The 26189-nt window shown below is 30.6% G+C and overlaps 1 protein-coding gene across 2 annotated transcripts in view; it reads right to left on the bottom strand.

The window, feature by feature from the left end:
• Positions 1–26189, bottom strand: part of Chd1 (chromodomain-helicase-DNA-binding protein 1) — a 123621-nt gene that overhangs the window by 48237 nt on the left and 49195 nt on the right. For both annotated transcript variants that reach the window (XM_035371090.2, XM_035371091.2), the window contains 8 exons: positions 24012–24164; positions 22677–22748; positions 15527–15676; positions 10505–10653; positions 4580–4679; positions 4342–4428; positions 1662–1853; positions 1413–1567 (listed from right to left, as the gene is read on the bottom strand). In XM_035371090.2, the coding sequence (XP_035226981.1) occupies positions 1413–1567; positions 1662–1853; positions 4342–4428; positions 4580–4679; positions 10505–10653; positions 15527–15676; positions 22677–22748; positions 24012–24164 (1058 nt within the window). The remainder of the gene's footprint in view (positions 1–1412; positions 1568–1661; positions 1854–4341; positions 4429–4579; positions 4680–10504; positions 10654–15526; positions 15677–22676; positions 22749–24011; positions 24165–26189) is intronic.

The raw sequence follows: 26189 nt of genomic DNA, 5'->3' as shown, positions 1-26189 counted from the left end.
TAAATCGAGCCATTTAATGATAATAATTAACCTTAAGGATCATAAAAAAAGGGATTAAAATAACTTTTAACTAAATAGCATACTCATTAACCCTCTAACTGTCGAGTTATTTTGATCATTTGGGTACACAAATTGTCAAATTTTTTTTATTGGAAAAATCAAATGTTTAGTACAAAATAAAATATACTTAAGTAGTTAAAAATTGATATTTTGAAGTACATGGGTAAAATTTTTAAAGTTTTGTAGCCACTGCGTATTTGCTTGAGGCGGCTGCCACTCAACATGGCAGTTGTAAAGTTCGCTTCTAGTGAAACATTATTTTCTAAAATTTAAAATAAATAAATGAAAAAAATAAATAAAAGTGAATACCTATTAGTAGTTCAATAATTCAGTCTTGTGTGGTACAACTGGAAACACTTTTCCAAGCACAAACCAACTCCACAATCACTACACCAGAATCGTGTTTCCTTCCTTATCTTTTCCCCATTTTTATCTTTTTTCGAACAACACACTTTGCACTGTCTTGTAGGCTCACGTTTCACAGGAGTAGGAGGAATATAGGAAATAAAATGTTGTTCAGTAAGACGGGCAGGGTTATCTATTGTAGGTGGTCTGCCAATATTCTTTTGTCTAGAAGCTGCATCATCATATTTATGTAAAAGCTCTTCTACAACTTAGATTCGAAATTCTAAAAAATGTAATACGTTTCCCAACTACATTTTTATAGAGTAAATAAGAGTTCCGAAGTACCTTGTCTAGTAAATGTAAAAATATATTTTTATAATATTTTTTCTCACGTTTTCGGATTGTTGGATGAAAGGATATTTCCTAATCACAGCGATCTACACCACCCATAGTTTAACTATAGTTAGAAACAATCTTCGGCCTTGAGTATATCTTCATTTTTTTTATTTTTGAGGCTGATCATGGAAGTATCATGAATACTGCTCATCAGACACACATCCTTCATCTTCGGTTGAAGAATCTAAATCATCCATATAACGTTTTAAAGAACTGGATGCCATTTTACAACAAAAAGATCCTGTGCACTTTGAACCAAAGAACTTATAACCTCTAACCTTTGAAATCTTCAGTACAGTGCTGTCATCTATTGAATTGAGCGCACATTAACTTTTCCCGAGATACAGTCGGGTTTGACAAAGAAATGAAACCGAAATAAACGTCTCCCGATAAATATTCGGGTATAACAATATGATGCACTCAAAAAAAATATTATACCGAGTAATACTCGGGCATGACATTTTCGAACACCAGTGCTGTGCCCGAGATTATCTCGGGCATGACAGTTAAAAGGTTAAAACTGTTTCACTAACATTATGATAAACTATAGTTCTCAGAACTATTTATTTTTGTTAATATAAATGATTTACAAAAGACAATTTATAAGTTACCTTCTAATTTCTACATCTGTAAAACCTTTAACACCATCTCGCTGTACAATACGTGGTCTGCCTCTTTTTCGTGGCTTATCTTCATCTGAATCATCTTTTTCTGAGCCACTGCCAGAATCTCCTTTGCTGGCATCACTATCAGAATTTTTTGATACCTATCATAATAGAAAGAAATATTAGATAAAAGTGACAAATGAACAAACAAAGCTGCCTTCCCCCCAATAAAAGTGAGGAGAACAAGATACATACCCTTTTAACTAATTTTCTACTTCGAGGAGGTAAATACATTTCTAATTCTTCCTTTTCCCGCTCTTCCTCTTCAATTAATTTCCTGTCATTTTCTGGAATTATTTCATCCCATTCTTTTTCATTCGACTGATCTTTTGCATCACCAACACTCTGCATACTTACTTCTTCTTCATTAAAATTAAAACTTGCAACCTATAAAATATAAATATTTAACATATACTTTATACTCAGTAAAGAAGAAATTTTCAGTTTTAACTGACAGTCTTTAAAACAAAGACAGTAGCCTAGAAATGCAGACTATGTACAGACACTTCAAAAACAGTTGAAAAAATGAGCTGGATATTAACTGCAAATTCTCAGAGGTCATATCTCATGCTAACAATACATGACTGAGAAATAATATTGAACTTTTGCATCCACTGTTATTAAATGGGGGGTTATTTGTTACAGTAACATACATTTTCTGGAATTATTTCATCCCATTCTTTTTCATTCGACTGATCTTTTGCATCACCAACACTCTGCATACTTACTACTTCTTCATTAAAATTAAAACTTGCAACCTATAAAATATAAATATTTAACATATACTTTATATTCAGTAAAGAAGAAATTTTCAGTTTTAACTGACAATCTTTAAAACAAAGACAGTAGCCTAGAAATGCAGACTATGTACAGACACTTCAAAAACAGTTGAAAAAATGAGCTGGATATTAACTGCAAATTCTCAGAGGTCATATCTCATGCTAACAATACATGACTGAGAAATAATATTGAACTTTTGCATCCACTGTTATTAAATGGGGGTTATTTGTTACAGTAACATACATTTTCAAAGCTACTAAGTATATGACTTTGCAGCTTTAATTTTCTTTCTTTATACAAGTTTAATTCCTCAATAAAAATAATTTCTAAGAATTTCAAGATTTTAGCAAAAAAATTTGAGATTTTAGAAACAATTTATAAACCATCATTAAAAACTTAGCAATAAAGTTAAGATATTATGCTTGAGAAGAACAAAAACACGCACTTATGAAGCATGGCTACGTTATTTTGAAGTGTATTATTCACAGCCTGAGTTAAAAATAATTCACTTTTAGAAACTCAAGTACTAAAAAAAAAAAAAAAAAAAAAAGAAGAGAGAGAGAGAGAGAAAAGTAGGCTCATTGAATATTAGGACAATAGGTAATGTTCGAATTCAACAAACCCTGAAGAATCAAGAAGCCAACCAAAAGACACAGAATTGTGGTAAAAGTGAAAATAAAGATATGATCTTAAATGACCTTCTCAAATGGAAAAATAGTACACTAAAAGCAATTTTAGAAATATATTAAATATAAGCTATCTTTACTGTAGGTATGAAAATTATTTTTTCAGTATACCACAAAAAATTACAATCAATGACAAGAAGTACACTGAAAGTATGCACAATAAATTTAAGAGAGATTGTAAGGCTGCCTTCAAATTCTGACTAAAACTTGAAGGGGTAGGATGGCGATTAAAGAGAAAAACAACTGACACTTTTAAAAACTGGCATCAAAGTGAGCCAAACATGTAGCTGCAGAGAACCATGAAATTTTTCTTGCTGTAACTGCCATACTTACCCTCTAAATAACAACTAAAAATTGCCTTTTTCATTCCCAAAATAGAAACAAATAAATAAAGGCCTTATAAAAATTACTTTTCTTCTCTACAGTATAATTTCCAAACTGCAACCAAAAGGTAATATAAAATTGATGATGAAATACTGCAAAAAATTACTGAAGACAGTATTAGGTAATCAGAACAGTCAATTTACATATAAAGTAATTTTATAAAATGTATATCTGAACTTTCAAACATATGGAATTAGTATGTGATTGAAGCCACAATTTGTATCTATTTTACTAAAGCTACACTCATCACCAAAAATAACAATATTGTGATCTTTTCTTTTCTTTTTTTTTTTTACAAACTATTTAAATAGTAAGATGAATTGTATAACAACTGAAACCTGAAACAGCATGAAGGAATTAAAGTTAATGGATAATTCAGTGTTTTTGTTTCTCTAGATTATGACAAGAATCAAAGTTCAAGTAATCTGAGTATGTGGAACATTATTAAAAGTCACAGAAAAAGAGCCGGAGATATGACGTAAATGAAAAACGCACACATGCTAGAATACAATAAAGTCTCTACTTTAAGAGTAGTATAGAAGTTTTACACTCCTTAAAAAGATGTGAAACTTTATTATGGATAGAGATGACTTACATATGAATACAATTTTGTATTATGTATGCAATTTTTGTATTAAAATTTGATTTACACTGTAAAAAATCTCATTTATATTTATAATATTTAGGATTACAGATGAATATTTAGGATCTCTCTAAAATGTTCACTGAAATTTAACAACATCTTGATTAATTAAGCTATTTAAAATTTGTTTTACTTTATTTCCAGAATTACAATTTTTATTAATGGTCATTTTTTAGTTCAATGCAATTATATTTTGTATTTATCAAAACACTAATTTAAATCTATATCAAGTATTTTCATAGCATAAAATACACCAGTGAAGTCATTTCATACTTGTGTTAATCTAATACAATCTCAAATGCCTTCCCCTCACAAATGCATATTGCTTTAAAATAACAGAAACATACAATTAAATAAGAAGAGAGAAATAAAGTATACCAACCTTAAATGCAGATAATAATTCTTCCCCAACTGACATGGGCTGGTCTTCCCTGTATTCAGCTCTGCTCAATATTTCATCAATATCAACCTATAATATTTCGTTACAAATTTTGAAACCAGAAAATCACTTATGATATAAAACATTATTAAAAATTACTTATGATTCATGACTCAACAAAAAAGAAATAAAATTTGAATTCTAATGAGAACATACAAATAACTGAAAACATTCAACAAACCTGTGGTTCTTCATCACCTTCTTCAGTTTCTTTAAACAATTCTTCAGCACCAAACTTTAGTATAGCAGCAAGTTCTTCTTTGTTGAATGGAGTGGCATTGCTTGGGAGAAGGAGAATAATATACATATATTACTATAATAATATAGTAGCACTCAATGCATGCTATATATTGACAAATCAAATCTAGGAAATAGTTTCCAATAGATTTTTAAATACTAGAAATAATTAAAAATCAGAAGTAAAAAAGTACAAATGTTGACTGGTTTTGTAAAGTGTCTTTATTTATTGATGAAATAATCTAAAATTAGGAAAAATTGTCTGAAATTTATTTTTACTTAAAATGCACAAAAATGTCCCAATGAAAATTAAGAAATTACTTCAAAGTGTCTATCTACAGCATAGATGTATCGCCCACCAACAGATGTTGAAATCTGGGAAAAAGAGTAATACTGTTCCAATGGGCAGTAAGGGAGCATTCAGACAATGGTATAGTTGTCACAACTGCAGTTGAACTTCTGTTGCTAGACAATCAGCTATTGTTACATCATGTAAACTGATGTAATTGTCTAAATGTTCTAACTTTTCAATTTTAGCCAACCTGGGTAAAAGAATTAAACTGTCATAGGAAGACAAACATAAACAGACATTTGGCTAATTATTTGACTCAGTTGCATAATCATGCCCACACAACTTTACTTCTCTAATCAGCTACATCTTAAACCTTGATCCACAACAGTAATGGAGATAATGGCTTTTAAGCTTCACTAAAATGACAATCTTAGTAGCTATACAACCGTTTAAGTAGAACTTAAGAAGAAACTAGAAGTAAGTAGGCAATAAGAATCCACCTGGAAAATTTGATTTCCTAAATACTTTTCAGGGAAGATTCTTAGAAAAAAGAGCCTGCTGGAAGCGAAGTCTCGCCTAGCTATGGAAATGATGTTGCAGCTATGTGGCATTTTTTTAAACCTCACCGAAAATGTCTCAGCTGAAACTCTGTTCTAGGTACAGATCAACCAATCAGATGAAAGTTCTGTTTCTGAAGGATCATGTGATCCCAATCTGAGCAACAATCGATTACTGTTTGGCATTCAAGTCTTTTAAATAAGTGAACATGGTAACCTAGCTACGTGGGTTTCCTGGAAATGTGCGGGTTCTGAGAATTGTCCCTTTCGATGTCAAGTCCTGTGTAGCCAAAACATAATGTGACTGGGACCTAAGTAGCATGTTCTTTCGCTGTATTTTACTGCCAACAGAATGGCAAGAATCATGTCAGATTCATCAGATTCTGTATTACACAGCGAGTATTAATTAATAATTTTATGAGTGGTATAACTGCTTAAATATTTTTGTTTTCAGTTAGTGGTCACAGATTATATTAAAAGGACCATTTAATAAATCATTATGAGTAAGGTTAAGTTGAACAAACTAGACAAACATGCCAAGGAAAATAAAACACCCACCCTTGTAATGGGAGCAGTGATTGAAAAAAGGTTAAGGAAACAATAATTTACAACAAATTTGGAATACACAGAGCAATATATAGTGCAAAGTACGAGATCCGGGCATCCAATATCCGGAATGATCTAAAATCTGGACCTCAAAGCCACCAACAAATTAAAAACATTTTGTATGCCTTACACATGCGCATTTGATTCCCCCTCTGTGTATAATAAAACATTTGGAGTGTTCAATTCTTAATTTCACTTTGGCACTAAATAAAGTACCTTGTTATTGAAGAAACAATCATTTTAGCATAAATTTGTATGACCAATAATTCGACTCCATGGATGCATAGCTGCTTAACATACATCTCAAACCGAAACATTCTACACTGGTACAACGTTGACTTTAAACCTACTAATATGTTATATCCCTGATGACATTCTGGCAAATCATTATTTATTATATTTTCCTTTCATCAATACCAGTGGCATAAATAAGGGTACGCAAGGAACGCTGTTGCATAGGGGTCCGAAGGCTTACTTAAGGGTCCCTTGAATGTCTTGCTGATCTACATTTATATATATATATTTAATGTATTGTGCAATATTTAACAAAATAACAAATCATAATCTTATTAAACATAAATTTTATTTTTAGTTTAAGGAGATAGATAATTTGAATACAGTCTTTTAGTTATAAATTTTTCATACAACTCCTACTAGCTGGTAAAACTTTTAGAATCACAATTTTAAACAAAATCTTATGTTGCTAAGCAACAGCTACATGATACAAATATGATGCTGCCACTCCAATAATAAATATAGATATTTGTTAAATAATAAAATATTACAATATATATATGACACAGATAGGGGTCCTTGTAAGCACATATAACACCTGAATTCAGTTTTTTGGGGGAAAAAAAGGCTGTATGCTCTAGTTTTGATTCCCCTCAGGAGGACAGCTTTTAAATCATTAGCTATAATTGAGGCCAGACTGTTATTCAGGTTTATTGTGAGAACAAGTTCTGAATTTGTTGAGGCGAGTAAGTGACAATGGCTGCAAAAATTAAGATACAGGAAAAAAAGTCAGGCCTCCTAAAGTTCACTAGAATTCGCAGAAATTCCAGTTTCAGGAAGTGATTTTATACTGCAGCCACATGTCAAATTTTATTGTATAAGAAAAGAGTAGTAAAAGTTCCGCAGTTGCACAGGAATAGAAAGACACATATTTATAACATCAATGGATTTGTAGTGTAAACATTGAGTTTTGCACTTTGAATGCTATATTACATGTATAAGAAATATCTGGGTATCTGAGAAAATAGTCGTATCTCAAATGTTGTTCAACCTTTTTACGTCTAATAACCATTTAACAAATTACAAATACATTGTGGGTCGCTACTTTTTGGTGAATTTTCTAACGCTATGTAAAAATTTAATTGTTTCTGATTTGGTACTCATAAAATAACGCTAACTAGACTGCAGAAAATTCTTCAGAATGAAGTTAAACATACTCAAAAATACATCATTAATGTAATTTTTGGTTATATATGTATTAGTTAATATAGAATCCTTAAATTATATATATATATATATATATAGGTATATATGAATGGAACAAAATATGTAACAAAGTATAAATTACAGGATGCCAGAAAATAAGTATAATAATTTCTTATTAAACGGTTATTGTTTTATATTTATGTAATTATTTTGTTTCTATATATTTTGTTATTAAGATCGAATAATCAATAGATATATTTTGAAGTATAAATCAAAGAAATAACTAGGCATGGTTCTGGTACTTAATTTTGCAGTTCTCAATTTTCAAAACATATCATTTGGAGCATTTAATTTTGTTCATATATTTAATCTGTTACTGGCATTTCCATTAATTAACTCCAAAAATCAGTCCTAGTATTAAACTTAAAATTAAATTCATCCATATGAGTGATTATTACAGTTTAATATAAAATGCATTGCTTTGCTTCATTATAAACAGTGTATCCCTTATCAAATCATTGCTGTCACATATTAACGCCCTGCATTATTTTTAAAGATATTATTAAATAATGAAGATTCCGAGTGCACGAATGTATGTTTCTCGCATTTAAAAGAAACGAGGGTACCTAGAGACATTAAATTTTGAATAACATAGTCCGTCACCCAAACATGTGCACCTGGATGCCCGAAATTTGAATTTCTAGTTTTTTTTTTATCATTTATTTCATATTTTTTAAAAACTGTAATGAATTTGAAAGGAAGCAACGGCAACACTGTTCAAAACAGAGCACTTTTACCTCAGCACATGAGAGTGCTGCCAATTGTATAAAGTGCAACATATTTATTTATATTTTAATTAACAAAGTCATCTCTATGAAAGCAATGTATTGCCGCTGCTAGAAGTAAAATTCTTTTATTTTCCTCTTGTCAGCACGTTGCTATTCAGTAAAGCCTAAGATACTTTCATATATAGTCTGGAAAGTTAAAATCTGGAAGGTCTGGTGTTTTAAAAGCAACAAGCACAGTTCTTGAGAAAATCTTTTTACTACTTTCTCATGCAATTGATTTAAGTGAACATGTTGAAAATCACGTAATGTTTAATTAGAAGTATTCAACATTTTTATGAAATTACGTTCATTAACATCATTATATACTTTTCCTTTTTTACGATAACTATATTATGCGGCTTGCTATATGTGCGGCTAGTTTAAAAAAAATAATATAGCAAATATAAATATGCTGTTTTTAAATATATTGTGGTTTGTGCATAAGAACTCAGTTTTATATGGCATAAGTCAGAAGAAGTGACACTTATAAATAAACACATAAAAACTTAATTATGAAAAAAAAAAAAAAAAAACCATCTTACTAAACGGGATACTGAACAAACTGGGAAATAACTAAAAAGAATATTAAAATGTATGCCAACACTTAACACTGCATCTTACATATCGGCTATTCGGCTTTTAAAAATTTTGTCACTTTAGTGTTGAACTGTATGCGGCGTTAAGTGCGAACTTTCTGATTTTACAACTACGCCCATCTTTAGGATTTCCGATACACAGCCTCACACGCTGGAGACAAGATTTTTCTTTTCATGCAGTGTTGCCATTGCTCATTTTAAAATCATTGAGTTTCTTAATCAAAAACTCGTCAATTCTTTACAAAATACGAAATAGATAATAAAACAAATTCTGAATTTGGGCTTTCAGATGCAGATATTTGGGTGGAGACGTATACGTTATTCAAAATTCGATGGCTCCAGGTATCGCTTTATCACAATGCGAGAAACATACATACATTTATGCAGATTCTTCATTATTTAATGTCTTTAAATATAATACAGGGCTCTAATATTTGGTGGCAACAATTTAAAAAGTTATTCGCTGTTTATGGTGAATCAACGTACAATGCCAAATGAAATTAATAGTCCTTCTGGACAAACTGCCCCTTTTTGAGGGGCCCTCCACGAAAATCTTTTGCATAGGGGCCCAAGAGTTCTAGTTAAACCACTGATCACCACACATTTATCAACACAAGACAACTTGAGTAATGACTCATGCAGCGACGCTAAATATTTTTTTTAATGCTAGTAATTGAATAATAAAGATTATAGTAACCTTTTATGTTGACATTTCGCTTGGCGATGATTGCAGATTTAAGTGCAATGCACTAAGAAATGTTGATGAGGAAAAATTTAACTAAAATCTCTTTCCATATGCCAAAATGAGATTTTGTTAATGATACTCATAGGCCAAAAAGATTAAATTTAGTACTATTTGAATTAAGAATACCCGATTTGTTATTCACATAAACCCAGAACCAGTGCCAGGGCTCGTATGGCTGCACTGGGTGGCAGAATTTAGGGAAGACAAAGGAAGGCGCTCGGTAGTATTTAGGACCCACGAAGACTGCATAAAGCGATAAGATATCTAGCGCTGGACCTCAATACACCTTAAGCATATGTGGGAATTTATTTATTCAGGACTCAGATAAGCATGTGTAAGAAATAGACATAAGTATAATAAGTAACTACACTAATACAAATCAGGTTTAATTGTCTCGGTGTGCGATAGAAGAAACATAAAATTTAGTGGAACAACTTGTTGCCAAGCTCATGATGCATAGCCAAATATGTATAGTGAGCAATAGCTAAATTTGATGATGACAGTCGCAAATTTTAAAGGTTTTCGAATATTGAAAACTAAATGTGAAATTATAAAGTAAACAAATAAATAGCAAGCTTTTTTTTTGTGTAAATTTTGATACCCTTTAGATAAGCGCTTCATTATTTCATAAATCACAATTCCATATTTTTAATTTTATAATTTCTACATGCCGTGCTACTAGATTTAAACTGATGATATAATATCCGGAAAAATCCCAAATCTGGATCCCGATGAGTAAGGATCTCAGACTTTGTACTGTATAACATCTTGTTGATACCATCGATTTGATCATAAAGATAAAATACCTAGAAGGAGTTTTATTAGATGACATAATAGTGCGACCAGTTGTATCCATGCGTTGTATGACTAGATGATCAAGCACCATTTTTCTTTTAGCTCGTTCAATGATATCCTCTTCCACACTATTTTTGGTGACAAGTCTATAAATATTAACCTTAAAAAAAAAAAAAAAAAAAAAAAAAAAACTCACATTAGAACATAATAAATTACAGCTTTCAGTAATTATTCAGAAATATTACGTTAAATATCTATTTAAATTCTATTAAAGCAGCTATTCAGAAATATCAACACAGAGTACTTTTGTTCCATTTAATTCCAAATAGTTTAAGTGCATTAATATTAATTATGTAGACTTCTATATTCATGTGATATAACAAAGCATATTAAAATATTAAAGTAACGTTTTTCAGATAATCGGTTTCTTTCAGGGTTCGTACACATTTCTGCACACCAAAATTAAGTACTTTTATTAATGAAAAAATTAAGGACGTATGAGCAAATGGGAACTAAATAAATTCAATTAAAAATATTATCTATGCCTGAATTTCACTTTTGTAACACCATCCTAAAAATAGAATAGATCAATAAGTAGTATGCATTATTACTAAACATGAATTAATGAACATAATTATTAATACGTTTGAGAATAAAATAAACTTTATGCAATTTATCAAGTAGCATTACATATTTAGCTAGTCATATTTGAAAGATGATAAGTGACATTTACGTTTTACTAACAGGTTTATGTTGAATTTTTTTATGTCTCATTTTGTCACATACTGGGTCAGTCTAGAGGTTTAGTAGCAGGTATATTTTATGTCAAACGGTATCGGTTAAAATGAGAAGTAAGATCATAATCAGCATGATTCATAACAAAAGACTGAATGTTGTCACTGCTGTTGCTTGTCTAGAGAGAGACCCGCTCATTAGAAGAAACCTGAAAGGTCTGATGTAGACACAGTTGACAAGTGTTGAAACTTAGTCAGGCTTTGTTTGATGCAGTTAGTGTCATAGCTTTGTAGTTTTAAGGGATTGTAGACCAGTTAATATACTTTAATGTTCCAAATAAGCGATTAAAGTACCAGAGATGATAAGTTGTTTTGTATTAGTTTTAAGTTTCACTACATGCAAAGAATAAGTTTTACTTGAATTTTTAAATTGTTGTGTTTTCTCTTGTGACTACACTAAGTGTTAATGAAAGGCAATAAATAACTTAATATGTAGAGATAATTTTTAAGGGTAAGCAGATAGTTGTAATTAAATTAGGTAATTAGATAACCTTAGTCACTATGGATTGTATTAAATTTTATTTAACAATATTTGTTAAAAAAGCCTATTAAAATCAAAATCTAATAAAATTTCACAGTTTAAAATACATGTATTTATGACATTGATTCTTAAACGATATTAGGATAATTACACAAAAACATTTATGTTTTGCAACAACAACACTCAACAAAATATTTATCCGTCATTTTAATAGGATACCTTCCCAGGCATTTTGGCTAGTTTATACAGATTTCCTTCTCTTTAAGCATCTTTTCTAACAATTAGAGATTTGCCTTAACATGCAAAACAACACTCTCGCTAGTTTCTGCATGCTTTATCTCCTAACTTATCAACCTCTCCACAATGTACCTATGAGGGTTTACTTGATCTGATAAGTTACATAGTTCAAAATCCCCAAAAGACGTGAAGCATATTATTGCTATGTCTGAAAGTAACTACAATATCAGACAAAGGTTTAAATAAGCCTCTTATTTAAAGAAGAACTTAAAACATAAATACACGTTCTGATGCTAACAAAATCAATTACAGCTCACAGTGACATAATTAAAAAAGAACAATCAAATTCAAACTAATAATGTGGACTAGTGGTCAAAGATTATACAATTAAATTTTAATTTAATCTGGATCAGTAACTCTATCATATGAGAAAATAGAAATAGGAAATTATAGTAAAGGCTGAAATCATAAACAATTGGATAATTTACATAATAATAACTGCACATATTGTTGAAGAATAATTTTCTTTATGTACTCGGTTTCTTTCTTCAACATGCTTCCTTTTCATTTTAGAATTTTTGGATTTAATTAACGATTTCTTTTATTCTAAAAAACACTAAATGCATGTAGAATGTTCAGAAAAAACGGCTAATATAATTTTAGTAATATGAACAGTCAGAAGAAATATGAAATATATATGGTACAGGCCGGTTACAGAGCTGATGTGGCAGAATTTTTAGAATTTAGTGACACACCGAACAACAAAATCTAGAAATGGCAAAACTTTTAGAATATAGAGCATTGTAGCACGAAGCAGAAGCCGCACAAAACAAGTTATATGTGCAAAACCTGCAAAGTTGGTTTGTGCTTCCATCAAAAAGGTGTGACTTGCTTTGAACAATTTCACAAAGCTAAGAAATAGGAAAATTTGTAAATACTTTTGTATATAGAACTTGTGTATATAGATATTTATCTCATTTATCCGTATATATTCAAGAATATTGTGTATATCCAGGAAACCATGTATACAACCATAATACAGAGTTTTTTCTTTCTTGTACAAACACTTCTACTCATTTTCGTGCTTCACTGCAATGCTAGCTTAGTCGCACTTTTAAAAGCTCTGGCGGCGCAGTGTTCCACCTCATGGAACACCCACAGAATTAAAATGGTAAGTGCAATTTTTACAAAATTTTACTTGTGTAGTCCTTTAGGACTAAATAGACTGCATACAACTTTTTTTGTTGAAATTTCGACGTTAACGTATAGTGCGCCGCAAAGGGTTAATAATAAAAAAAAAAAAAAAAATAAGGACCTATGGACAAATGGGAACTAAATAAATTCAATTAAAAATATTATCTATGCCTGAATTTCCCTTTTGTAACACCATCCTAAAAATAAAATAGATCCCTAAGTAGTATGCATTATTACTAAACATGAACAAATTAACATAATTATTAATAAGTTTGAGAATAAAATAAACTTTATGCAGTTTATCAAGTAGCATTAAATATTTTACACTTGTAATAGTCAGACATATTTGAAAGAAGATAAGTGATATTTACGTTTTACTAACAGTTAGCTTTATGTTGATTTTTTTCATATCTCATTTTGTCGCATACTTGGTCAGTCTAGAGGTTTAGTAAATAACAAGTAGATTTTATGTCAAACAGCATAGGTTAAAATGCGAAGTAAGATCATAATCAGAATGATTCATAACAAAAGACTGAATGTTGTCACTGTTGCTGCTTGTCTAGAGAGAAACCTGCTGATTAGAACCTGAAAGACCTGATGTAGGCACAGTTGGTAAGTGTTGAAAGTTAGTCAGGCTCTGTTTGATGCAGTTAGTGTAGCTTCGTGTAGAGTTCCAGGGGTTGTAACCCAGTTAATATACTTTAAGGTTCCAATAAGCCATTAAGCACCAGAAGTTGTTTTGTATTCTTTTAAGTCTCATAAAGAATAAGTTTTACTTGAATTTTTACATTTTTGTGTTTCATCCTGTGACCACAGTGAGTATTAATGAAAAGCAATAAATTGATTTAATATGTAGAGATAATTTTTAAGGGTAAGCAGCTAGTTATAAAATAATTAAATTAGGTAGTCTGATAAATTTGTCATTGTGGATTTACATGACCACTATTAAATTTTATTTTTTAACAATATTTCTTAAAAAAGCCCTATTAAAATCAAAGTCTAATAAAATTTCACAGCTTAAAATATACATAATTTATGGCATTGATTCTTAAACGATACTAGGATAATTACACATTAAAAGCTACAAAAACAAAGTTATTTTTAAACAAAGTTTGTTTTATACAAAACATTTATGTTTTGTAACAATAACACTCAACCAAATATTTATCTGTCATTTTAATTTGAAGCCTTCCCAAACATTTTGGTTAGTTTATATAGATTTTCTTCTCTTTAAGCATCTTTTCTAACAATTAGAGATTTGTCTTAACATGCAAACTAGTGCTCTCGCTAGTTCGTCGCGGCGCGCAATGAACTGGAAGTTGATCTGTCAGCACTATCCTCATTTTCAGCGCAGATGTTTTTATTTTATTCGGCTTATAATTCCTTACTAAATGTAGTGTTTCATCTTGATGAACTCTGATATGATTTAAATCAATTTCATCATCATTATAAATATCACGAATACACATCAAATAGTTTTCTGGTTGCAATTTTCTAATTTCGACTACGCCTAATGTATGCTTTACGCATGCGTGCATTAAAAGAAATGTTTTATAAAGTAAACAAATAAATATTAAGCTTTTTTTTTGTAAATTTTGATACCCTTTACATCACAATTGCTCTTTATTTCATAAATTATGATTTCATATTTTTAATTGTATAATTTCTGCATGCCATCTTACCAGATTTAAACTGATGATCTATAATCCGGAATCGCCGAAGTCCTGATGAGTCCGGATTAAAGACTTTTGATTGTATTACCTTTATTTTAATGAAATTAATCAATGTTACGATGTTTTAAAAAAATTGTCAAAAAATTCTCAGATTTTGGAATAAAGTTTCTATAGAAACTGATCTTAAAATCGCGAAAATATTGAAAAGTCGCCAAATTTAGAACCGTTTAATAAAAGAATTCACATCCGCAAAAGCAAAAAGTTGTTTAAGAGACCCTCATTAGAAAAAAATGAAAGAACTTCAAAATGCTTATGTTTTACTTCTTGCTTATAAACTCAAGTATCCCATCATTTATATTAGAAATAGAAACAAATTATAACTCATGAACCCATTCAAAAGATAACCATACATACGCCAGTGAATCACCAAAAATATTGCTCCAAAATGCTAATTCACACTCAAAATGACAGTCTTAAAAACAGACAGAAATTTCAGATGATTAAAATTAAGGACCCTCTGCTGGTTTTGGCCAAAATTAAGCTCTTTTAAGGACCAAAAATCAATTAAAAAATATAAGGACTTTTAAGGACTGTAAGGACCTTGTCTTTTACCTTCTTTTAGCACAATATAGTTTTGTTGATGAAAGTACAAACCTGATTTTTCTGTCCTATTCGATGTGCTCTTGCTTGAGCTTGCAAATCATTTTGAGGATTCCAATCAGAGTCAAAAATTATAACAGTATCTGCCGTAGCAAGGTTGATACCTAAGCCTCCAGCCCTTGTAGACAACAAAAAACAGAAGTCCTGAAAGAATTAAAGCATGTTTAAATTCTGAAAATTAACACATAGCTAAAAACTTTAGCAAACATGCATTTCCCTAAGCAAAATCTAATAACTGAAAGATAATTTGTTCTAAATTTCCAGACTTAAGCCATACACAGTCTACTTATGTCATAATCATTTTTTTATGGATTAACAAAAAAGAATGCCATGTAAAAGTCATGACATCAAACAGGAGATAGATCCGTGGAAAACTTGTCAGTATTTTCCAACAGATCATTATAGTGAAGAATGTACAAATGAATTAATAATAATAAAAAAAACGGACTAGTCACAATCTTTAAGAAAATGATATCACTTTACATTGTGCTGCGGTGGCTGTTGAACTGAAATCAGATAATTAGCCCAAAAAAGCCAAATTGGCTTCTTCTCACCATAACTTCAGCTGCTCAATTATTTTATGTATATTTAAAGGCACTCATTTACATTTCCATAAAAATAAAATTATACACATAATTCTAATACCACCACATAATTTTTTCACATAAAGTATCAACCAAAAGTCAAAAATGATTAAGAAGTAATTAATAATTAAGAAGTAAAAAATAATAATCATACAAAGTATTAATGTCTACCACTAACTTATTTCAAATCGCCGTTTCCCTGATGTAAAATCTCTAAAATATACCAATTACAGATTTAATCAATTGCATTAAAAAGTGCAATCCAATCTAACATTTTTTTCTTTCTATCACACTACCTAAAACATTATGAAATCACTAGTTCATTTTAAATGAATAATACCCAAGTTAAAAATTTTTATATTTTTACTGTTACGTATTATTTTTTAGATACAAGCATATCATTTTTAGGGGAGGAGGGAATTCATTCATTTGAGGTTTAATATATTACATATAAATTTGAAGTCAAGATGATTGAAAATTATTTTAGCTCAGAAATGAAGCAGCATACTGCTACCAACTGATGATACATATTTTATTTCTGATAGTGTAATAAAATGAAACATTTTAAAAGTTAATTTGATAAAAATATGTTTTATATATACTAGCACATATAAAAAGTCTGCAGTTTTTTGCCACTAGATTGTTATATATTCAGCAACACTCACCCAACTGTCTCAAATGATCATGTACTTAAAAGGTGACATTCAGCTTCCATTGTTAGTGAAGATAGTTTTCTAATTTATTGCTTGTGTAAAAAGTTATACTGATTTGAAAATGAGTGAGATATCTGAAGAAATATGCTATGTGATGCTTTTTTACTATTAAAAAAGTAAAAATGCTGCAAAAATATGGCAAAAAATTTGTGAAGTATACAGTGAGAATGCTGTTGAGTGAACAAAGGCCCCAGGAGTGGTTTGCTCGATTTCATTCCAGAAATTTTATATCAAAGACACACTTCGCTCTGGTTGGCCAGTCATTCAAAACGTCTATGAAACTGGTGGAGCAAGACCGGCACGCAGATTTTCAGGAAATAGAGGAGGCACTAAACAACAACCACATGACAGTTGGGAATCATTTGAAAAGAACAGGCTACAAAAAGAAGCTCGATGTTTAGGCGCCACATGAGGAATTGTGCATTATGACTTGCTGCAACCTGGGAAAACCATAAATTCAGCCCAGTGGTGTGCATATTGAATGAAGCAATCCAGAAACAGCGACCAGAATTGCCCAACAGAGAGGGAGTTGTGTTCCATCATGACAATGTATGGACACACATATTTTTGATGACTTGGAACAAATTGACGGAACTTGGTTGGGAAGTTTTGATACATCCACCGTACAGCCTGGACTTTGCATCACCTGATTACCATTTGTTTCAGTCTCTGCAAAACTATCTTGATGGTAAAAAAAATTGGCCAGCTGAAGCACTGATGAAAATCACTTGGCCAAGTTTTTCGATGATAAGCCACAGAAGTTCCACATTAATGGAATTATGAAGTTACCGGAAAAATGGCCAATGTGTACTTGATTAAAATTGAATAAAGAAAATTTTTGTACCAAAAAACTGCAGACTTTTTATATATGGCCCAATATAACAGTGATATAAAAAAATTTTCACATTTCTACCTCTCTCTAACACATCTTTGCTATTTTATTCAAAAAGTAAGAATTTTGTCCATATTATGACTTTTTTTAAATTAACCATCATTTTACATTCTCTACTACACACACAGGTGAATGAATTAGAAACCTTTGAGATTTTCATTTGAATGCGTGCTAGTGACGAAATACGCAAAAAACTTTTTTTATGACGTGGGTCACATGTGGTTAGAATGCTAGTATAAGTAAGGAGTAAGAGTGCTTTTCAGAATGAATGAAGTAAAATGAAAAAAAAAAAAAAGATAGATCTTTCGGCATTTGAAAAAGGGCTTATTGTTGCTGTCCGTTTAGCAGGAGACTCGATTTCGAAGACACCAAATTTCACTGGTGTCTCAAAAGCAGACATATCAAAGGTTTTCAAAAGTTGGAATCAGAACTCACAGTTCTTCTCTAGAAGACACAACTGTCGTTCAAGCACACTCCTCCAAGAAAGTGGATCCGTGGTGTCTCCAATGAATTGTATGGCAGAACAGGCACTCTACTGTACTTCAACTGACACAGATTGTCATCCAAGGCTCTTCCCAACAGATTTCAGTTTAAACCATGCACAGAGGATAAGAACAAATAGTCAGGTGCCTGTGAGAAAAACCACTCATTTCTGCCTGACATGCAAGAGTTCATTTGCAGTGGTGACAGAAAAGAAGACATTGGACATCTAAAGATTGGAAACGGGCAATGTGGTTGGCTGAATCACGCTACACCTTATTTGCACTGATAGAAGACGTCAAAATTGGCGAGAACCCCACGAAGATGGAACTCTCTTCCTCTGGACGCAAATGCACTCCAGAAGCATGTAGACTCGATGCCCAAATGAATCAAAGCAATTATCCATGCAAAAGGCAGTCCAATAAAATATTGATCTTGGGTTTCTAGTTCATTGGTCAGTGTATGCATTAAATAATGAAGAAACTATATGTTTGCATGCTGCTCGCATTGTGAAAAAATGACAGCATATAGAGCCATCAAATTTTTAACACACACAGTGCCACTCTGCAAAACATAAAATATTTTTTTCAAATTTCATTAAAAAACTCAGTGATATAAAAGAAGTGTGTTGCCACTTAGCAAAATGTAACATATTTTTTGGTTTTGAATTTAACTGCATTGTAGCAAAATGGCGGCATGTAGAACCATCAAACTTTGACCATACATAGTCAGTCCTCCGCCCAAATATATGCACCCCGAAGCTTGAGTTTTGAATTAAAAAAATACTATTGCACATTTTGTGTGAATATAAGAAATTTTTGATTAAAAATGAGTGATATATTTGCCTTTTAAATTTTAAATAAAAGAACTTGGTGATTAAAAAAAAAAAGTGTTGCCACTGCCTACTTCAACATACTAGTTTGTTACCACTTAATGAAGCATAATACAGTACAAAGTCTGTAACCTGAACTCCGGACTCATCGGGACTTCAGCGATTCCAGATTAGAGATCATCAATTTAAATCTGGTATGATGGCATGCAGAAATTATACAATTAAAAATATGAAACCGTAATTTATGAAATAAAGAGCAATTATGATCTAAAAGGTATCAAAATTTACAAAAAACTTAATATTTATTTGTTTACTTTATTAAACATTTCTTTCAATGTAAGTTGTTTAAGTTGCTTCGTTTTTTTGTGCTAAACACGCATGCGTAAAGCATACACACACACACACACACAAAAAAAAAAAAAAAAAAAAAAAAAGGTTGTGGCTTGGATATCCGGATTGTAGATCATTCTGGATAATGGACGTCCGAATTACAGACTTTGTACTGTATATTTAATTTTTCTTTAAAATTTATGGTTATTAATTAACAAACTAAACAATGTAAAAGCATAATTTTTTGAGTGAATTAAAAGAAAATTTTGATAAAAAATGACAGGAATAAAAGTTTTGTATTGCCACTTGGAAAACCATAAGATGTTTCAGATTTAATCAGAAAACTAGCAATAAAAGTAATAAATGCAGATTCATTTCAGTTATTATTAATTACTAGATGAACCTATGAAATTACATTAGCTAGATTCCTTAAAAGCACTGTATATATATATAGTATATCTATTTTATAATAATTTGTAATAATTACATTATTTATAATAATTACTTCAAGCGGTTGGTGGCATAAGTGGTTAGTCAAAATCAAATGCAGAAAAAATTATAAGCACTTCTAAAATCCCGATAGTTTTTAAAATTAAATTTTAAAAATGTCATTCTTTTTAATTTTATTCAACAATCAAAATTTAGTTTTGTGAATTGACAACAAACAGTAAGCGGTTTTAGTTAAGGAGACAGGAAAAAAACTAACATTACATTTTATATTTTTTGAATAAAAAATTATGTACTGTTAACTCCTTTCTGAACTAGAAGTCGAACTTTTCAGATTGCAGTGTGTTTATTGGGGGAGCACTTTATGCCGCAAGATGCAAATTTCTGTTGATTTTATGTAATAAGGTGGAACCTGGCTGGCAGGTTGAAAAATTTGTTTCCTTTTATTATTTTCTTAATTGATTAAAAAATTACTTTGGATAAATGCAGCATTAAAGTGAATGGAATAACTGATGTAGTGCATTAAATAATACAACTACCATGATCAATTTTTTTATGTATGATAAAGATATGGGCAATATATATGTGAGATGACAGATAACTAAAAGAAATTCGTTGCCTAAAGAGATGGCCCTTCAGACTGTCATAACCAGATGTTACATACCGTAATTTCCGGAAGAAACGCCGTGGTGTTTACTTAACGCTGTGTGTTTAAAACTTAAATTTTCAGCGGGTGCGGCGCTTAGGTGCACTAAAAATAAAATATTTCCTATGATGGTCATTGTACATAGTTTGGATGGCCTTGTCATTGTGCACAGACTGGTGCTGTTCCCACACAAAAGACCACTCAGTTGCTTTTTGCATAACGAACTCTGATGTATTTCCCCTTCAGCATGAATGGATTTTTCTTGGCATTCTGCCAAATACAGATCCCATCAGTTTGGGTACAAGTACTTGTTGGATAGTTTTTAAGTAAGAAGGGAGCGGAAAATTTTTGAAAATGTCTAAACGGCACAGAAGCTATACATTTCTTACCTTTAATTTATTTTTGAGTTATGGTTTCATTTCATGCATTTTTCTTAACTGGTATGTCATATATCAAGACCTAGGTTGAGTTTTTGCATCTATACGGCCCATGACGATGTCACGCGCAATTTAATCTATTGCGGCGTTTCTGTGTAATTTTAATTTTTTTCCCGCCATTTTTCTCGAGTGCGGCGTTTACGCTGATGCGGCCTTCTTCCGGAAATTACGGTACATACAACAATCAATAAAAAATGTGGAACTAGAGTGCTAGCCACTCCTTTCCCACCAGGACTGGCAGATTTCTTTCTGGGGGAAAGGGGGAATTCCAACCACAAGAAATAAATTATTTTTTTAGCTTTATTATATCTATATTTTATTCCAATGCAGCACTATTATATATTAAGTACTTTCATTTTCTGCATGTAATTTAACTACTCTCCTTTATAAGCTTACAATAACATTTTTCTTATTTGTTCGCCAGGTGTACTTGCTATGAAACATTTAACTTTTAGACAGATTCTGAAATTGAGTATCAGATCATAACAATAACAAAATTTGCAAAATAACACTTATTTACAAAAGTACAGAAATTAAAAGTAAAAAAGAAAAATTACAGAATTGATAAATTATCGTAAAAATCATGCAACCAAATAAAACATTTTTTTGGTATTGTATGTGATAAACCAATTTTATAATTTCAAACGGATAAACTTAAACGAGGAGAAAAATCTAACGCTACTGAACTTTTTCAACTGCAATGCATAATTCACAAGAAAATTCCAGAAGTGATACATTCCTTTCAATCATACAAGATTTATGGCATTGCAGATGGGATCAGGGTAAAGTAAAATTTTGGAAATGGAGAATTCTCAATAGGAATAGAGAGTTTTTTCCATGATGGACAAAACTGGCTGGAAGATGTTGATTTTTTACTTATTTCATATTAAGAATATTATACTTGTATTTTATTCATGTATAAAATTATTACATCACATTTCCATTTTATGTATGGGCAGAGGGGGGGGAAGTATATTTATTGGAGCATGTGTAAAACACTGAAATATTCCTAATACTACATAATAAGCTATTTAGTTTAAATAAATATTACTAGTGTATCTTCCTTCAAGAACTGTCCAGGGTGACCAGCTCAGCATCAAGACAGCTGCACATATTAAAAAGTCAGCTGCACTCTCTTTAATTTAAGTATCATTCCCATTTTCAGCCAGCAGGATGCAAAATGCTTTTAAATGGATAATATTGATATCAAGGCTATTCTGCATGCATGATATTATTTAAGCTCATGTATCCCACAAGTGAGGTTCTGAATCAATTAAATAACATATGTGACTCAGGCTCAGGACATCCCAGATACTCAAATGAACTTGCATTTTTCTGATCTACTCTTGCTACATCAAAAAGCTATTGTACTGTTCTGATTACGAATACAGCCAAAATATATATCAGATAAACATATTTATTTTAGGCCTATGATGTGGTCTATCTTTAACTTGAATTATTTTTTACAGCATCAAATATGCCTTAAAAGCACTTCTGTACACAAATAATAATAATAAAAAAAAACAGATAAAACTCCGAGCAAGAGTATAGCTACTTTTAAATACTCTGAAAAGATCTCTTTCTCATATATATTGAATGAATCCCATAATATCAATGGAAATGGAATCCTAATCATTTGCATGCTGACTTTCATGACTGTAGCTCAATTTTTTTTGTGGGCATATACACACACATATGTATATATATTCTTTTCCCACTTTTTTCCTTTTCTTTTTCCAACAAGGAAAACTATATTGCACTATTAAAATGTACTGGAACATACCTGAGATCCTTCCGCATTGAAATGATCTAAAGCTTGCTTTCGTAGTTCACCTTTAATAGAGCCATCCAAACGCTGGTAAAACAAAAAATAATAATTTTAAATTTAAGAGAAAATAACTTCCTTTCTAAAAAAAGGGGGGGGATAAAAATAAACAAAATTACCTTTTCATTTCAATAATCAGTGAAAAATATCTTAAAATTAAAGCTGCTAACTATTTAAGACCATAATTTGTAACTCTGATATAATCTTAGAGTTTAAAAAAGTAACTGCAATTTTTACACTCATAGAATATTCATAACATAAGTATGAATAAAGATACTGCTTATACATAACAGAAGTATGTATAAAGCAATAGAAAATCCATAAAATTAGGCTAATCTGCAGTTAAGCTAATTCAATTAAAAAATCATTAATCCTCTCTGACTGCTCAATTTGTGGACCGAAATCGTTTTCAAAATTGCATATTTTTTTTGCATATTTTAAATCTATATATATATATTGGAGAATTGAAAAATGCAATTTTTCTATAGATTTTTATCATGAAAAACTAAGTTGCCAGAAAAAACAATTTCAGGCGTTATCACACACACGCACATCAAAAAAAAAAAAAAAAAAAAAAAAAAAAACTTTAAAAATAAATTTCACTCGAATTACAGTTAATTTCTATTTATTGCATAATATAAAAATGTAAAATGCATAAAATTTAGAAAATATAAAGCACTGAGGGAAAAATACCTTAGAAATACAGTTTAGTATAATAGAGTACAAAACAGGGTTCAAGGCAAAGTCCAACTTCACAGTCTTTGCACCAGATTCAATAAATCTAACTAATAATCAATCTAATCAATAAATCTAATTAATAATTCAATAATTTAATTAAATAATCAAGATAATTGCTGAACATTTTCTAGCAGCCATTTCTGTAAGAAAAAAGCGGCAAAGAGTGAAGTTTGAGCGCTAATACCATGTGCCTTCAAATCCCGCAATTTAGTGGACTACTAACGATATCTGTTGACCAAAACGTAAACTAAACACATACTGTATATAATTTATTTCAATGATTAAACGGGATGCGTTCCTCAATAACGGAAGAAAAACATATGCCCGTGGAAATCGCGGGATGATCAGCCAGAGGGTTAATGCATAAATTAACAACTACACTCACAAAAAAGGACTTAAGCATTATTTTACTACTTAAGTAAATTTATATAACTTAATAATCATATTCCATTTTATTACTCCAAGAAGTATGTCTATGCAGCAATAATTTATGACACATATAAATAACACAGATCAGATATTAACAGGTCAAAAGTACAGAAGAAAAGGAGTTACCTGAAATGAAAAATGCCTTAGCTGTAAATATTCACTTAAAATATCAAGCATTCTAACCATCTGAGAGAATATTAAAACTCGATGGCCAGTTTCTTTTAACCTACAAAGCAACTTGTCTAGGAGCACAATTTTACCACTACTTCGAATAAGAAGCTTAAAAGAGAGAGAAAAAAATCTTAGTAAATAATAACATGCTTAATGGTTAATGAAATTTTATTAACAAGAATAAAAAATAATGGTAAATTCATCAAGAAGTAAAATTTAAAAAATAAAGGTACCTTTCTGATTATTAGTTTTCCCCATTTATATAACATAGAACTCTACATTTTAAGTATATAATATGCTTTTTTGTCTATTCCACAATTTTCTTTAAATTAATTTTTCAATAATTATTAAATTTAGATGATAAATACCTTGGAAATTTAAATTTATTTCTAAAATGAATAAATTCCATATCTGTAAAATTTACAAATATTTTATTATTATATTTTTGACACTATGTTAACCCTTTGCGACACGCATATTTAAAATATATTTTAATCTTTAAAATAATGCCTTAGAATAAGTCAGATGGACTTACTTAAGTGCCTTTAAGGCTTGAAAAAAATTCTGCGCTTTTATTTTTTACGGGGGAAGGTGGGATACCGTTCGTCCCACCATGCAACTAGCACATGTCTTATAGCATATTGGTGTATAGCAGGAAAAAAAAAATCATATATGGAATGAATAAACAAAATAAAGCGTGCATTCTAAAATATTCATAATAAACACACTAAAATGCATTTTGTACTTATTGCATATATTTATGACTTGTAAAATTTTGCATATGCACATTTTGCATATATATATTTAATATTTTTAAATTTTAGGAACAAAAGAAAATATTTTCTTGAATATTATTTTAAGATTAAAATTTGATACTTGTACATATGATACTAAATAAAATATTAAAATTGGAACTTGATTCAAAAACATTTATATATGATTAAAATTGAAAAAAAAAGTCATTTTTCATGAAACTTTGAAAAACATGTTGTTTCATTCTTTTGTAAGCATGGAGGCACTTCACATGTTTCACACATCCAAAATGTTCGTCGTTCTTCTTTCGATGTGCTGCAATATGCACATCTTCTCCTGCTCGTTCTCTTTGGCATGTGAATTACATTTTTTAGTCTCTTTTCTGGTTGTACGAACGGGGTTTTAGTTTTTATTTGAACTGGGGATTTCAGTTTGCTTTTCAGCTCTTTCTTGCCTGCAAGTGCCATTAGACTTTCTATAAATGAGAGAAGAAAACCTTTCATTGGTTTTACATCATGATAGGGCTCACGAACAAACTTTACTATACTCGCATCTAAAAATTTTAAAAAACAAATCATATGTGCCACCATTTCTTGCTTTTGCGATCTATTTCATATAGTACTTTCAGTTGATCAATCAGTCGACATATCCCATATTCTTATTGTATGAAATAATGCTGTTTGGGCACAGTACTTTTTTTTGTCTTTCCATCTCGTTCTTTTCTATTAATTTCTTTCATTTCAGTTGCCTTTTCCAAGCAAGACAGGATAGAAACAGATCTTTTATCCTTCCATTTTATGCAATAAATTGAAACATCGCTAACTGAAAAGTCTATATATTCTCGACATACATTTGTCTTTTAAATTTTGGGGTAGATACTTCCGATTCATATTTACAGTGCCACATGCATAGATGGGTCTGTGTCTTTAAAAAGTGAAACAAATTATAACTACTTCCCTTTCTTCTTCAGCAATAAATTCAACCTCAGTTATTCTCTCTCGGGTTTCAATTTCATCTGAATCAGAACTTGCATCTGAAGCATACAAGTCGCAATCAGATGGCAGTTCAGCAAAAAGATCCAAAGTTTCCTGAGTTGTTAATTTTTTTCTAGACATTTTAGCACATCAGAGCATACAACGGATGTAAAAATGCGCACAATCACAAAAAAAGTAGATGGAAAAAAGAAAAGAAAAAATAATCGTGAGTGCTGCCATCTATTGAGCGAAAATTCAAGTGTGTGGTGGGACAAATTTTAACCCACTTATTTCAACTGCAAAATTAATGTTATAAAATATTGAATTCAATTAAGATTTTTGAAAATAAAATACCTTTGAATATTAAAAAGAATCATACATATCATAAATTGTATACAAAAATTTT

The sequence above is a fragment of the Stegodyphus dumicola genome, chromosome 6 (assembly GCF_044657685.1).
Source record: "Stegodyphus dumicola isolate Sdum_Otavi_A_Nest chromosome 6, ASM4465768v1".
Lineage (NCBI taxonomy): Eukaryota > Metazoa > Arthropoda > Arachnida > Araneae > Eresidae > Stegodyphus > Stegodyphus dumicola.
Note: the sequence above shows the minus strand (reverse complement) of the source record. Positions and strands in the feature narration are given on the sequence as shown.